Source organism: Magallana gigas, chromosome 8 (assembly GCF_963853765.1).
Source record: "Magallana gigas chromosome 8, xbMagGiga1.1, whole genome shotgun sequence".
Taxonomy (NCBI): domain Eukaryota; kingdom Metazoa; phylum Mollusca; class Bivalvia; order Ostreida; family Ostreidae; genus Magallana; species Magallana gigas.
The window spans coordinates 10,387,069-10,402,396 of record NC_088860.1 but is presented as its reverse complement, the minus strand read 5'-3'; the positions used below and the strand labels follow the sequence as shown (position 1 = coordinate 10,402,396).

At 34.2% G+C, this 15,328-nt stretch overlaps 2 protein-coding genes and 1 long non-coding RNA gene across 7 annotated transcripts in view; 1 reads left to right on the top strand and 2 right to left on the bottom strand.

Moving 5' to 3' along the window:
• LOC105326977 (uncharacterized) lies at nt 1-7,434 on the bottom strand. Its single transcript, XM_011427235.4, has 8 exons — nt 7,298-7,434; nt 5,932-5,968; nt 5,384-5,541; nt 4,765-4,989; nt 4,300-4,453; nt 3,378-3,566; nt 628-723; nt 1-285 (listed from the first exon to the last, which is right to left on the bottom strand). The coding sequence occupies exons 1-8, from the start codon at nt 7,330-7,332 to the stop codon at nt 1-3; spliced, it is 1,179 nt and encodes a 392-aa protein (XP_011425537.3). The 5' UTR covers nt 7,333-7,434.
• Nucleotides 7,297-15,328, bottom strand: part of LOC105326975 (leucine zipper putative tumor suppressor 2 homolog) — a 27,849-nt gene continuing 19,817 nt past the window's right edge. For all 5 annotated transcript variants that reach the window (XM_020066678.3, XM_011427223.4, XM_020066680.3 and 2 more), the window contains 4 exons: nt 11,248-11,673; nt 8,918-11,116; nt 7,999-8,092; nt 7,297-7,744 (listed from right to left, as the gene is read on the bottom strand). In XM_020066678.3, the coding sequence (XP_019922237.3) occupies nt 10,163-11,116; nt 11,248-11,673 (1,380 nt within the window). In that variant the 3' untranslated portion in view covers nt 7,297-7,744; nt 7,999-8,092; nt 8,918-10,162. The remainder of the gene's footprint in view (nt 7,745-7,998; nt 8,093-8,917; nt 11,117-11,247; nt 11,674-15,328) is intronic.
• Nucleotides 8,108-11,704, top strand: LOC136270861 (uncharacterized). The gene is made up of 2 exons (XR_010708737.1): nt 8,108-8,210; nt 11,320-11,704. It is a non-coding gene; the product is annotated as an uncharacterized lncRNA (long non-coding RNA).

Below are 15,328 nucleotides of genomic sequence, written 5' to 3'. Positions count from 1 at the left end.
CTATCTAGCCATAGCAACACCTTTAGCAATTAACTGTGAATTCCCTGAGAGCAGAGCTGGCCACACAACATAGTCAAAGTTTTCCAACTCCTCGTCATAAAAGTCATACTTGACTGTATCAAAGTCAGAAAACCGAACTACACTGTTGTCAAGATGGACTCGGTCTGTTTCCATGGCAATCTTCCAAGCAGTTTGTATACAGCAATTTGTGTAGGTTCTGATAACAGCACTGGATTTCATGGCTGGACTTAGATCCACAACTTTCATGATATCAGCTGACACTCTCTGTAGGGAAAAAAATCTATTCATTTCAAGAAATATTATTAGATGATGCTAAAAAAAAATAAGTTGGGTTTCACAGTTTAATTAAATGAATTAACTTGAAATGATTGCTCTGTTTTTTTTTTTATATTGCATTTTTATACATTAAATTATCAAGAATTGTGTCATCATTCCGACTGATACCCAATTAAAACAGCTTTATGCTGGAATGGAGAGGAAGTCTTTAACAGTTGATATCCATTCGCTACCAACTTTTCCAATCAATTTAAATCTTTCTCCTACAGTTTACAGGTATATTTTAAGACGACCAATAGTTGATTTATCATGTGGTAATTGTCATAATACCTGTTGAACATGGGGTAGAAGTTGTTCACAGATTCTGCGCTGGAATGATACTGCATCTTTGTACAAAGGATTGGAGAGTTTTGAGTCATCTTGGCTCTGTAATAAACAAAGTGTTGATTGTTTGATATCTGTTACAATATATTTGTCAGTTTTTCTGTATAGAAAGTTAAGTGTATTATCGTAGACATGCAAGACTTTTAATTTATGGTAGCCCATCATTATTAGATTATAATTATCTTAATTTAAAAAAAAAAACAATTGACGGAATATGCAGACATTGAATTGAATCAGGGACGTATACATGTAAAAGGGTTAAATGTATGAGTAGTGCTTCATTCCTTATGGAATGGAGCAATACGAGTACATTGACCCCTTTAAAATCCACCTTTAATGAACCCTTTGTTGTAACTGAATGGACACAATGGTCAATTGTAAAATGCAGGATGGTTTGCGTGACAATTACGGTGTAAAAGTAATTGAGAGGTCAATCGAACACACTATAGCTATTACTATAAATATTTCACTTGTGCATGAAAATTGGCATTTCAGTATGGTTTAATTTGTCAAGTAGTTTGTGATGATGAGATATTCCTGACCCAGCGTAATTACACAACAACAAAATTCAAAAGTATATGGACGATCAGTTATATATATGACTATAAATGTTACTGGCAATAAAAATTGAAATTTTCATTTATCAAATCTGTATAATTCTGTATACTTCTGAAATATTTTTACATCAATCTTTATTGTTGAATATTTTTCTAATGCTCCATTCCTGAAAAATAATGGAGCGTTTAAGCAAAAATATGAAGTCACAGGTGGATTTCAATAGTACATGTATACTAGTATATCCATACCTGATTGAATCATCAACACCTTTGAATAAATCTGGAGGGCTACTGTTAATTTATTTACAATATGATGTGTATAAATGTATGACTTGATCATTGTTATTGATAAAAATTTTCACTAAACAGTGATAAACATTTTCATTAATTTGCAAGAATTTAGTTGAAGACCTTATTAAGATTTCAGCTGAACAAAATAATAATTAGCACAATTCATACAGTGATTAACGCGCTTGCTGAGTGGGCTGAAGGGTCAACAAATACTTATTCAAATCAATTCACTTCCAAATACTGACATAGGAGTTTTAGTTTTTTATGAAAAATTTAAGTTAGATAACAGTACTTAACTAATTTTTGCAATCAGAATTTGGATTATCTAGAAAGTAATATATGAGAGACATTTGAGGGCTGCATGGTTCAATTGAGAAACATTCACAACAAAATAGCTCTTTCAAAACTCACGAAAATTTCTCGCACACAAATAAAAGTTGGTTCACAGTACTGTGAAGCTTGGGAGAAAATTGAGCAAGGTTGGCAAGATCATTACCATATAATTCAAGATGTGTTTGTAAGGCACTATTTCATTGGCTTGATAAAAAAAGGTTGCATGCACTTCAATAATTTTTTAATGACATTACAATGGCTAATTGCACAAAATGCAAATTAAAATGTATCAATATGCATGAAGTTTACATTTTTGTTTAATGTATTGCTTTCTATGAGTACTATTCAGCTTGATTTTTGTAATCAATGATAACAAATTTAATTGAAATGGAAAAACTTTTTTAAAAAATGCATGGGATGGAACATTTTTAACTGGGTTTTCCTACGGAAATGGCTGGCGGGTGTGTGGGCGGGCGGCTGCCAAAAGGGTACCCTCATAGTACGGATAACTCCTCCTTCAGTTTCAAGGTAGGAAATTTTTCTTTTGTGGATCAATTGTACATATATCAGAGGTGTGCATATTGCTAGGATTTTGAATTCTGATAATTTATGAAAAATTTTGGTCAAATATTGCATATACAGTGCGACCAGTTCTTGCCGAGTACCATTTCTCGCCAGTACATTGTGACGTCATTTTATCAACACATAAAATTATAGACGAAAAATGACGTCACAATTTACTGGCGAGAAATGGTACTCGGCGAGAACTGGTCGCACGCCAGTAGTGTTTATCAATTCAGGGTTGACATGGATTTTGGATAAAGTTCACATAAAAGAAAACCCAGTTTGGTGCCACATTGACAGCTTTTCACTTGTTACTTTCACTTGCTTTGCTGTTTAAGTGTTTCGTATATAAAAACCAGTGAACCTAGTATAAAACTGAGTATAAATTCTTAGCTTTTGAATTTATCCTTAAACTGTAAATCAATTTTTATTCGCAACAACTTTATTTTGCAATTTACCAGAGCCAAGCTGGTTCGTGGCTACTAATGTTCACAACCAAGATGTATATTATCTTAAAACTAATACAACAGACACTTTGTTCATGGTGAAAAATATTTGTGATAAAGAAGCTTTTGTAAACCTCACAAAAATTTCTTGCACGCAAATAAAATTTGATTTACAGAATTTATTATTACTGAAGATACCTAATTCCGCGATTCAGCTGTTAATTAAATCACGAGAAAATAAAATCGCAAATGCCCTATTTTTATCATAGTTTTAATTATGTTGTTTTCATCGCTTTGAAAAATAAAAGCGAGATTTTGCAATTAGCGAGATTTGCATCCCACGCTTTAACGCGGATATTAATTCCGCGCATTTAATTAGAAATCTACTATAAAAGTAAATAAAGTCATAATAGGATAAAAGTTGTTTACCGTTTTGTCTAAAATTGCTTTAATTAATGATCCGGCCTTTATTAAATAGTAAAATATATAATACTGTAGACTTTACTGTGATTGATCTTCTTTTCATTGGCTGCTGTGAGGTGCGAGGAGGCGTTCTCTGTTTGTTGCCTGCGGTTGACTGAGGCGGGGGGTTTTCTGGGGAATGAGGGGAAGTCTTTGGGGCCCACAGAGAGGAGGCCTGTAAAATCTGTGTCAACTGCTCATCTGCTATCTCTCTACATTGGCTGAAGGACAACTGAAATACAGAAGTAAATTGTAGAAACAGTTCAATGAAACTAGTGATATATTTGTCTGTTGGATCATTAATTGTATATATATACCTATTCAAAAGTAATGATAATACATGGACATAGAATTAAATTATTAATAGAAATATCTATGCCTTACTTAAAAACTATACTAACCGGTAACTAAGGTTGAACAATACAGAGAACATTTGGTACCGTAGTTTCCTTTATTTTACACACGTAGTTAGAACCATTTTAACAAGACCTAGGACTTTCGGTAGGACGTAACTATCTATTTCTGGCATCAAAACAGGTTAAGAAAGTGAAATATGCATAGATTGTGTAAGTCTTTGCTCAAAATGCAAATAAATCTTGTTGATTTAAAAGAGCCAAGATGGCTGAGTGGCTATCAATGAAATAGACAGGCCTATGTCACATCGCTGTTTGACATAACTACCCAAAGTCCAACCTTAAATTTGGCAATTCTGTGGTTTTGTATTAAATTGCAAAAATATAAAACCTTAAGTGACATACTTTTGTAGTAATTTCATATACCTTACATGTACATGCTGTAGTTTGCAAATGTCAGAAAAATGAAATATAAAAATCTGCATTGGATTTTATGTGAATATATCATAAAACCCTTGAGTTGTATTAAGAATTTAAAGCATTTTGTTTTTCCCAAGTATATAACTTAATGGGAATGAAATGTCATATTGAGTATATGATTTCAGAACCTACCAGAATAATATTCAGCAAATTTCCATGGGCGGTGTTCTTGGCCACACCTCCATGTTTTTGGTGGGCGTACGCCTGACTCCATTCCCTCTGGTAAAGCTGTAAGTACATGCTCTTTACTTTGCTGTCCGTGTCTCCCAAAGTGTGGTGGTCTCTTCTATTTTCCATAATTAAATAGAAAATATGAGTGTTTTGAATCTGGCCTACATGGCTTGATAAGCAACAATCGGTCAATATACCTAAATGCTTATCACAATTTCACACTTACTGAAAATTCGACCTTCATTCCCCTAAATCTTAAACTTGTATTAGGAACTTATTTGATCTAAAATATTACTCTTCATTGAATCAAAATCACTTGTACTTATGGTTTTGAAGATTGATTTTTTGTCATTCTTATTCCATATCCAGTGAAGTTGTTTAGGTTTTTATCAATGAATTAAGATATACTGTGTTATGATTGCTTACACATTCTTTGGTTTGCTGGTTCCCTGATGTTGGCTTGTATCTTTGATATCTAAGCCCCTTAGTCTGTAGACCTCCTCTGACCTGAGGCGTAATTCCCTCTGGAGGCGCGTGACCTCACTGCGCAGTTGTTGAATTTCTTCGGCCTTTGACTGGCTCTTTTTGTAGACAAACGCAGCGTTGACCCGTGGACTGATCTGTTCTGGATCTTCTGCATACTCATCTTTCCTTTGTCAATCATTTAGAATTTTAAAAGTATAAGTGTATATGTGACAGTGATTTTTTTCTCTAAAAACTGATTACCTGGTATGTATAATACAGGTAAAACAAATCTTTCTATTTTTTCTGTCTACAACAAACTGATTATTGATTATGAATTTTAAACCAATTGCCCAATACTAAATTCTCAAGCTCTTATCTATGCTTAAAGTTTGAGGTCTGATATTTACCATAGAAATTCGAGAAAAAAATATATCAAATTAACTGAGATTTTTAAAAGAATTGAACATTTGAGCTAAAAAAAAAAATAATAAAAAACCAGTGAACTGACAAGTTTTATGCAAACAAATTTAAAGAAATTCACGAAGATGGCTTGACAACTGGTCTAAAATATCAATCATACCAGCCAGGGTTCCTCAACTGCATAGATCCCAGCCCCTCTTTGAGGAGAAGTCTGAGGCGCGTTACCTCCTCCACCAGTTTCCGACACTGGTGACATGTAGGGTTTGGTTTGATATTGACGTAGTTTGAGTTTGCATTTTCTGTTATTTCTGCTCGAATCTATGAGAGAATTTGATTTTTTAGTTAGATACTCTCTCTCTATATTTCTCTCTCCATACCCAGACTCTCTCTCTTCATACCCAGACACACACACACACTCTCTCTCTCTCTCTCTCTCTCTCTCTCCACACACACAAAACACCTACTCAGTTACTTAATACAAAAAAGAATTTTTAAGCATTTTTCACATTTTTTTAAACTGATATCTACTGAAGTTCTACATAAACTACAGGTTTTTGAAACTTAATTGAATTGCCATTTTTTAAGTTCTAAAGACTTTAAGTTCATATCATAACATGTAAACAGATTTTCTAAGTCAATCTGTTAAAATGAACAAATAAATAAATTGCCAGCCAATAAAACAGTATAAAATAAGATAAGGTTACTGACTTGAGGATTAGAGATGCCAATGAATTTTCTTGTTTTCCTGTAACGAAACAAAATGTCATTTCCAGACATGAGCAAAACACATGTGCATGTATATCTGTATAGGATATCGGAAAATTTCTGCCAGAGTATATATTTTCTCTCTTTCAATCTTCAGAGGGAAACACATAGCTGGGTTTGCATGATGTTTCTCGAATTTCTACCAACTTCAATCAATAAATAAACTCAATCAATACACAAACAACCCATTTCATTGATCAATTATCTGGAATTTACATCTATAAAAGAACATGAACTTTAAACTTTCTTTTATTGGAATTTAAATTGAATCAAAAATTGAATAACAGGTGTAGTGAGGTATTGTTAATTTTTGTGTACTATGAAAAACAGTTTGTAAAGATAGGCGAGAAAAATATTCATGGACAACAATCCTGAATGTGTAGATCAAATGGATATTTCATGCTCTTACAATTGATCCCAGAGAGAGAGAGAGAGAGAGAGAGAGAGAGAGAGAGAGAGAGAGTATTATATATATCCCAGTTCTACTGACATTATAAAGAGAATTGTTTGAAAAAACCTTTATTTGTGTATTTCAATAAACTTAAAACTAGTTGTTAACAAAAAAAACCATGCAGTAAAAAACAGATAAATATGTACATACTATGTAGTAGTATCTTTTTTTTTTAAGTTTCATTTACCAGTATTTGGTCTATTAAAGTTTTCATTTTCCAGATTACCCAGTATTATCAGTGTTTAAGAATATAAGCTCTATTGACAAACTGTCAAAATTATCACCCAATATGCTGTATATAAACACCGAAGGAGCAGAAAATATTTTGCCAAATTTTTTGTCGATCGATAAATATGTTTTAGTATTTGTCATCATCATATATCTTTATGATATGTTGTCAATCATTGATGTGATATGTATCAATTAAGTGATATCATAATATTTGAATTGCACTGCATCTTAGAGTCCTCCACACTTTATGGGAAAGTTTCTCATACAAGCCCAAACTTCTTTATTCCTTTGAGATATGGAATTCTAACATGCACTCTATTTGACAATGACAGAAAAAAATCAATTTTAGGGGGGAAAAAACTTTTAAGAATTTATTGCCTTTCATAAAAACTAAAGCCCTTGCTAAATTCAGACTCAAAACCAGTGCTGGTCAGTTGTCCGAAGCTACGGTATATACCCATTGGCCTACAGTGGTAGACAACCAAATTTGACAATATACCTGTAGTAAGTTTCACAATGAGTTGAAATTGCCATATTAAGAGGTACTGTCATAAAATGTAAAACTCATGGGGTGTCGAGGATCCTTAATTTACAAAAAGGTAACAGAAAAGGAATTCTCATTCCTACCTTTCCTGGAAAAGACTTTGCAAAGATTCATTCATCTCTCATGTTTGGATGTGCTTCTTCTGACAGTCTTGATTATTTAACTCTTTCAATTTTTTCCCATCATGGTGTTATGGTGTTAAGATCAACTTGTGTTAGTTCCAACAGTTTTAAAATTTATTTTCTCTTTGAAAAGCCTGTCAACTTTTTGAATAGCCTCAATTTTAATGAAACATTTGAAGTGTATATGGTAATTATGTAGAAAATGCAGAGATTTAAAAGTCTCTTTAGGTAATATTCAAGGCTATGCCAAACTCTCATTCTGTCATTTGATAAATGATAGTAACATCGCCAAAAGATTTAAAGACCAGAAGCCCTCTAATTTCAAATCACCATGTCTCTTATTTCATTCAAAGCGTACTCTTGTGGTACAAGTGAATTTTCTCCCATGGACATTGCAAATTGATACTGCTGAAAAAAAAAATAGAGGATTCAAAGTACCTATACCAGAATGTACAACAGTACATACTAGCTTGGTTTTGATAATTAGATCATCTCTAGATTTCTGTCAGTATAAGAGAGCATAAAACAACCTGTTTCCATTTAACAAAAAAAAACCAAACCAAAACAAAGTATAAATACAGAATTACAGAATATTTAAGTACCGGTATGTGTTTTTTCTAATATTACATACAAAATATCTATAAATATGTCATATGTGTTACCCATTTGAGAATTCATCAAATTACTATAATAACAGTGGCTCTGTCAGAAGTCAGAAATGAGTTGGAGTTGTTGCCCTTGACACATCTTAGTTTTCTGAAAAGAAGATAACTCCATCTTACCACACACACCTAACCTTTGAATAAGCTTTCCTGCAAGCCAATCAAAAATCATAATTTAAAGACTTTTTTCCCTTCAAAGATGGGATTATGAGGTAACTCGTTGCATGAGTATAGTTATTGCTAAAACTAGGTTTTTGTAGTGCAAATGAATTAGACAAAATATCAATTGTCTATATATCATTATCTTTATTAATGTGTTCCCCAAAAGCAGTTGAACATCTATATCACTTTGCAGTGGGATTGTCACATTATTTGGGATCACAGTCAGGCACATTCTCTTCAGTAAAAGCATTAGGTTTCAGAATATTGGATAGACAATTAGAAATGGAGTAGGCTGTATAGTCAGTAATATACAAGAGTAATTTAGTACAATCAAATCTAAGAGTGTTCAGTGCAAGTCAGATGAATAAATAAAATTAATGTCTTTGTAGATAAACTTTGTTTTAAAAACACATAAAATAGGGGTTTTTTTTTAAATCATGGCCAAGCCAACTGTTTGAGATGAAAAGTTTAATTTACATGGTGGTGCACTTTTATTGCATTGTTTTTGCACTCAGTTGCCAACTTCTCGGGATGATTGATTGTCTAATTGAATTGCATGTACTATATTGCATGTACTAAATGTTTATTTTGAGAAAAAAGTGAAACCTATATCTTAATCAGATTAGATAGTAAACCAGACAAAATCCCTGTGTAAAAAAACTACAGCATGCGCGGATATTTTTTTAAAAACATCAAATTTATTAAATTCACAAATTTAAATTCCTGAAAATAGGCTTTCAGGAAAACAAAATTTTACCTCCGACCCCCAATCCCCTAGGAAAATTTTCTGGATCCACGCATGTATACAGAACATGCAACGTTAACTGTTGAGACCAGCATATACTGGTACCTCCAAAGTGTCCTGCTTATTTCCCAACATAAAGAAAGAAAGATTTTTTTTTTTAGTTTTTAATATGACAGTATTTCTGTACAAGTAACAACAAAGAAATGACTAGAAATAGGAATATCTTTTCAATGTCCAGTGTTGGGAGGTCTCCAAATATGTATTTTCATTAAGATATCAACAAATCATCATTTAATAATAATAATAAAAAAACATGTCAATTTGTAGTTCACATGCTTTTTGTGTTAAAATTGAAAATGTTGTATTTTTGAGTACATAAGTATTTTGTAGATCAAATATATATACAAGTATTGCTTGCTTATATGACACAATGTAGGCACAAATCACAGGTGTATATTGTAGGTGTTTACAGTGTATTCATTGAATCATAGAGAAATTTACCTATCTACCTTGCAGTAGATAAAAAAAAGCTTGATCTATTTATAGATCTGACTCAATCCACTTGTTTTGTTGTCATCTCAAGACATGCTATTTGGATTTCACTTCTCTGTTTATATAACTAATCCATTATTTGGCACAAAAATCTTGGTAAAGTTGAGTCATACCTAACTCCAGAATTAAATAGCCATATATCACTTACAAGACTTTTTTTACCCCTCCTTGGGTAGAAATTGCCTTGAGATTATACATCTAACGTATCTGGTATCAAATTTAATCTTAATGCTTTGTGTCCTTGGTAATGAGGATGACTTGTATGCAATTGGTTACAAACATATACTTTTTGAGAAAGAAGGAAATTGTCAGCACCACTTTGAATCTCACTAGCACACATTTTTTCTTCTTCAAATATTAGCTTTTCTCATAATCTTGGACACTTTTGAAAGAATGCCAAAATCAGTATGACTCAATTTTTTTCTGCTGAAAAATTGATGCACACTTCAAACACATTACTCGTTCCCCAAACTGTCTAATGCAATTGATTTTATGGTCATTGTATTGACAAACTGTCCAATACTTTTTCACCAATACAGAGCATGCTAGCCCAATTCCTCACACAAAGTATTACGAAATGTCAAAAAAGAACACATTTTTTTTGTTTGCACCTCTTATGAAACTGAGAAAGAGCTCAAAATTGGGATCTTAAAGTTGGCTACACATTTGCATAGAACCATTGTAAATTTCTATAAGGTGCGGCAGCTAACACATCGATTCCTCCCCGTTTATTGCCATTAATTTCATGTCGCGACTCTCAAGCTCCAGAGTAAGTTGTTCCACTTCTGCCTCAAGCATTTTGTTCTTGTTGTACATTTGCACGTAGTTAAGCTGCAGTTGCTTTTGGTAACGAATAACTTTGTTCTTCTCATCCAGCCATTGTTCTTTCTCTTTCTCAAACACTTCGTTTTTACCCACTAAACCGTTTTTCAACTCTTCCAGCTCCCTCTGGAGTTGTAGAATCACTTTGTCTTTGTCTGACTCACTGTTGAGAGAAGAACTAGATTTGTTACTGAGAGGAGAGGAGCGTGGTAGGCCATGACTTAAAGGGGAGGTAAGCCTACTACTTGTCAGGGGAGAGGATCTGTCCCCCAAATCAGGGGCAGAGAACTCCTCACCACTATGATTAAAGCTGCAGTCCAGTATATCCATCACATTGTTATTGGATACTCTGCGAAGGTTAGCACGTAAGGATTTCAGTTCTTCAGTTTTTGCCAAAACTTCTCTGAATTTTTCACCGAGTTGAAAGTCCTTCCTCTGACTCTCCGATTCATAATGTTGCAATTTTGACTGGAGCTCAGATATTTCCACTGATTTTTCAGAGAGACTTTGGTTTAGAATTTCCACCTGGCTCTGGAGATCTTCCATGTCTTCCGCAGTTCTGTCCCCTTGTAACGAGACATTGACCACCTGCGATCGCAGGCTGTTGTTCTCTTTTTCATAAGAGTCACACTTTTGCTGTAGTTTTCTATACTGCGCCTGCATTTCCTCCACTCTCTCAATCAAAGTCTTTTTCTCCTGCTGGAGTTTGTACACTTGGAGGGACAGTGTCTGTTCTGTTTTGTAGGCCTTCCTTTGTTCTAGCTTCAATTTCTTTTCGTACTCATCTCGAACTTCCTTGATTTCTTGACTCCATGAGTGTTTTTTCTCCTCATAGACCTGACAGAAAAAGTTTAATATAATTATTCAGATGATAGTTTAATTCATATTTTTTTTACTTTGATAACAAAGCATATAGTATTTCTTTTACATGTATTATCTGAGGAAACATAGGCTTGTACAATACCAACCTGGAATATGGCACGCTCATTCTTATCCATAACATCCCTCAGGGTATTAATCTCAGCATCTTTCTCTTTCAGCATAGCTTCTAGCTCCCCCACCCCGGAATCACTGGGGGAGGGAGTCTGGATGTATCCCTCCATCCTCATCGACGAAGCGTGACTGATGCAAGAAGACCGGGTGGATTCAGGTCGCTCAGGCGTGTACAATTTTTGACTGTCACTAGAGTAACTTGTTGACCTGTCACTGTCCATATGCAATGACCCATGTGACATGTCTGCTGCATTTTGATTGGTCATCGGGTAGTCCTGAGACCCATAGCCATCGTCCTGCTGCGGAATCTTTTGGTCAAAATGACGAGTATTTACATAGTTGTGATTGGAGATGACCACCGGTTTGAAGGCAATCGGTCGGATTATGCCCTTAGCTGGTGACTACAAAAAAAAAAATAAAAAATAAAATTAATGTATTCATTGAATTTAGTTCTTATCAACAAGACTTTCACTGGCAAAAAACCTGCATACAGCCATTTATAGTATAAGTGGGTGCCAGTCCATAGTCCTGTTAAATAATTCAACAAGCGATACATATATTAGATGCCTTTTCTATCGGGTGATAGATACTGTTACTTGTGCAAACAACTCCTCACCGATAAGACTCTGGGTTTACATACAGATTATTATAGAAATTGATTGGAAAGGGGTTTTTTCTCTGTTACATATGAATTGTTTACCTGAACAAAAAAGGATATAACTCTATTGTCTGTGCAATAATTAGCTAATTCTCCTAAAATGGACATGCTTCATAACAAATTACTTTGGAGCCCAGACTATGTCTTACACCAGACCCCTTTGTCAATCTGTGTGCCTTCAATCAAAACACCTTGGTACAGATGACATCACTTTTATTTCAGACAGGGAAAAAACAGAACGAAAAAAAAATATCAAAGGTCCACGATGTCTGAATAGCAGAGTTTTGGAGAAGTGCATGCACAACACATATCAATCAAAAATCTAGGGGAGGAAAAAGAAGGTGAAAAAAGATATAAAAAAACAGTTTAAATATCAGTTTAGCTCACTGGCAACAGTAGCCCTTTCATTTCACGGACTGCATGTCTGTCAAAATCTTGATTGCATCCAAAACTCATAATTGCTGGCTATAATCAGGCTGGAGTTTTAAATAACCGCCCAATGACACATCAGAGTTGACACTTCCATGGCACAGAATTAGGCCCCTTTGTGAATTATCTCCCTTTATCAAATCTGATAAGGCTCAAGTGAACATGCACATTCAAGGACTAATTGAAAAACCTGTTTTTAGTTGAAAATGTGTTAGAACTTTAGGGGAAAGGAAAAAGTGGCCCAAAATCTACAGACTTCAGTACATGAACCAATAAAGACAAGAAATCAAACAGATGTCATTTATGAGTGAATTATGAAAAAAGTCAACATTGTATAAATGATATGAATGTACTATGGCATATCTGATTTCATAAAATTTCAGACTATGTACAATTTTCTTTGCAAGTAAACATTTACATACAAGAAAATTCAATTAATGACAGGCATATTTCAAACAGTGTTTTGTAATTTTCCAGTACATTAGTTGTCAGCAAAAACTACGCATTTTGAAACTGAAAGTTTATAAACGAGACATTTAGATTAGTTTTATTACCCCCTTAATGAATAGAGAATTAACTTTTGATACAATTTACTTTATAAAGAAATTATATCATCATAAATGCTCATGTTTTCTCTGTGTGACAGGACACAAGATTTAATGAATATAATTTCATACAACATACAGGTGTATAGGGGACATTAATTATTACACCTTGACGAACCCATTATGTAAACTTGCAAGATAGATTACAGAAATGAATCTTTTAATTAATAACATCATCTGGCAAGTGAATGTTAATTACAGAGGAGATTTATTATGAAATATGAAGAAGATTAAGATGGATTATACCATGGACCCAGGGTTAAGGTGACTTGCTATGCCAAGTCATACCTGTCAAGCAAATACATAAAGATCCCCCTGCTCTGCATACTATCAAAGATCATTTAATATCTGCATTTCAATCATGTAATATGATGACAAAAAAAATCCAAATGAATGGGCAAAAAACCAGTAACTGGAGTTGACATATGCACGCTTAGCAAAACCTATCAATTTTCAGAAGAAAAGAAAAACAACATTAACTTAAAAAAAAATTGCTATAATTGAACAAGGTATACATAATGGCTTTTAAATGTTAACTTTTTCCTCTTAGATGGGGGTATGGAAATTGAAAATTGTTGTGGTTTTCAATGATAAAACTGCAGGTGCATGCATATGTTCATTCACCCAGAATTCAATTAAATCCCCATATATCATTGTCACAGGCTAAAAAATGGGGGCAAAAAAATTGCTTATCCATCCCAAAATTGCTAAGCCATCAAAAGCCCATCAGAGGGCACACCGGCTTTCATGAATGAATGCCATTTGCTCTAAGATAATTGTTCAGACATTTGAGGTTCTCCATACTCAGAAGATATCCATGCTGGAAGTCACTCTTTAAAATCCTTTTTTTCTTAAAAAAAATTCACTGAGAAAAGAATTTCTGATGATGGCAAGTTGATTTCACAATTTGACAAAAAAGTTCATTCTCTTTACAATATGGCTCTCAAACCCTTGTCTATACCTTTGAGACCTTTCATTGTGCCTTCCTCGCCAATGACATAAAGGAATTTACCTTATTATGCTGGTGTACTCTCATTTACGAGAGAGTTTTACAACATCAAGTGTCTTCAACAGCCCATACTTAAGAATAGCTTACCCCCCTCCAATCTCCCATTGTATGGGAATGTTGACATAATTAAATCGGATTACGTGACCACGTATTACTTACCTGTGATTGTCCTGTTGTAAACATTAACCAACAGATAATGAGGGTCACTTAGGTATACTGAAATATACAGACAGGAAGACCAGAGCCAAACAAGCCCAAATATTTGGTATAAACAACAGCCACACAGTTCAGCTATAGGTAATTGAGGCACTCGGCAATCTCCTAGCTAACTAGCCAAAGCCTCTGTCCCTGAGACAAAGACAAGCTCTCCCCTGCCTATAAAAAGGTTGACAATTGATTTTTTATTCCATAATGGCTTCAAATGATACCTGAATTAATACAAATTCAGGATCCATCATTGATCTATGTGGAGCAGGGACTTAGACAAGCATACCTGAGTAATCAATAACACAAACACTTAGTAGAAGCTGGCTGTTTTGATTTCTGAGCACTGGATACTCAGGGTGAAGCAATCAATATGTCACATGGTCAGTTCTGAGTGTAGACCCTAAATAAATTACGAACCTTTCCCGACAATGATGACTCTCTGCTCCTTGCAGCGAGGAAACAAAGAAGCCAACAAGTAATTTAATAAATGTATATAGCGTAACTTGTATTCTTTAAGATGAGAGACCCAAGGGAAATATGCTTCAAAAGATTGCGAATTCAGACAATTTAATAAAGCATAAGGAAATATTTCAGAATTCTCTAATCAAGAAAATATGAGAGAGCTGAAACACTTCCTAAATAAACAATACATCCACATCTTTGACAATAACTGATCTGACACAGGTTCTCATCAAAGAGTTTTCCTTAAAGAATCCCACATTTAACATTATTATGGATACATGTTTCAGTAAACCATCCTTATGCTTTACAGTTGTGAAAACTTCCAGCAACTCACCCTTATCAAGGCCCGAAAGCTGTTTTCAATCAGCACGAAATACAATATACAATAATAGCTAGGAAACTTTCACAAACACCCCCATCTAGAAATCTGTTTCCTACAAGATGCTGGTATTCCTTATAACGCAGTCACAGAGCTGAAGGAAGCAAATATTACCGGTACACAGAAAGTTATGCAACATGTAACCTGGTGGTGAGAAGGTAACACGGTATAACTTGTAGCTTTAGAGTATAAGGAAGTTAGCATCCTGACCTGAAGCTGAATGAATCAACATGCGTGGGTATAGTACACTACTACCAACGCATGTCCTCTGTCCACATCAAAGCCAGGTCTTGACACATCGCAGGCA

Coding starts and splice junctions, on each gene's coding strand:
- LOC105326977 (XM_011427235.4), bottom strand. CDS start 7,332: ATGAATGAATCTTTGCAAAGTCTTTTCCAGGAAAG. Junction 4,454..4,764: donor ACCAGCAAACCAAAGAATGT/GTAAGCAATCAT, acceptor TATGGAAAATAG/AAGAGACCACCACACTTTGG. Junction 724..3,377: donor TGAAAAGAAGATCAATCACA/GTAAAGTCTACA, acceptor TGTTTATTACAG/AGCCAAGATGACTCAAAACT.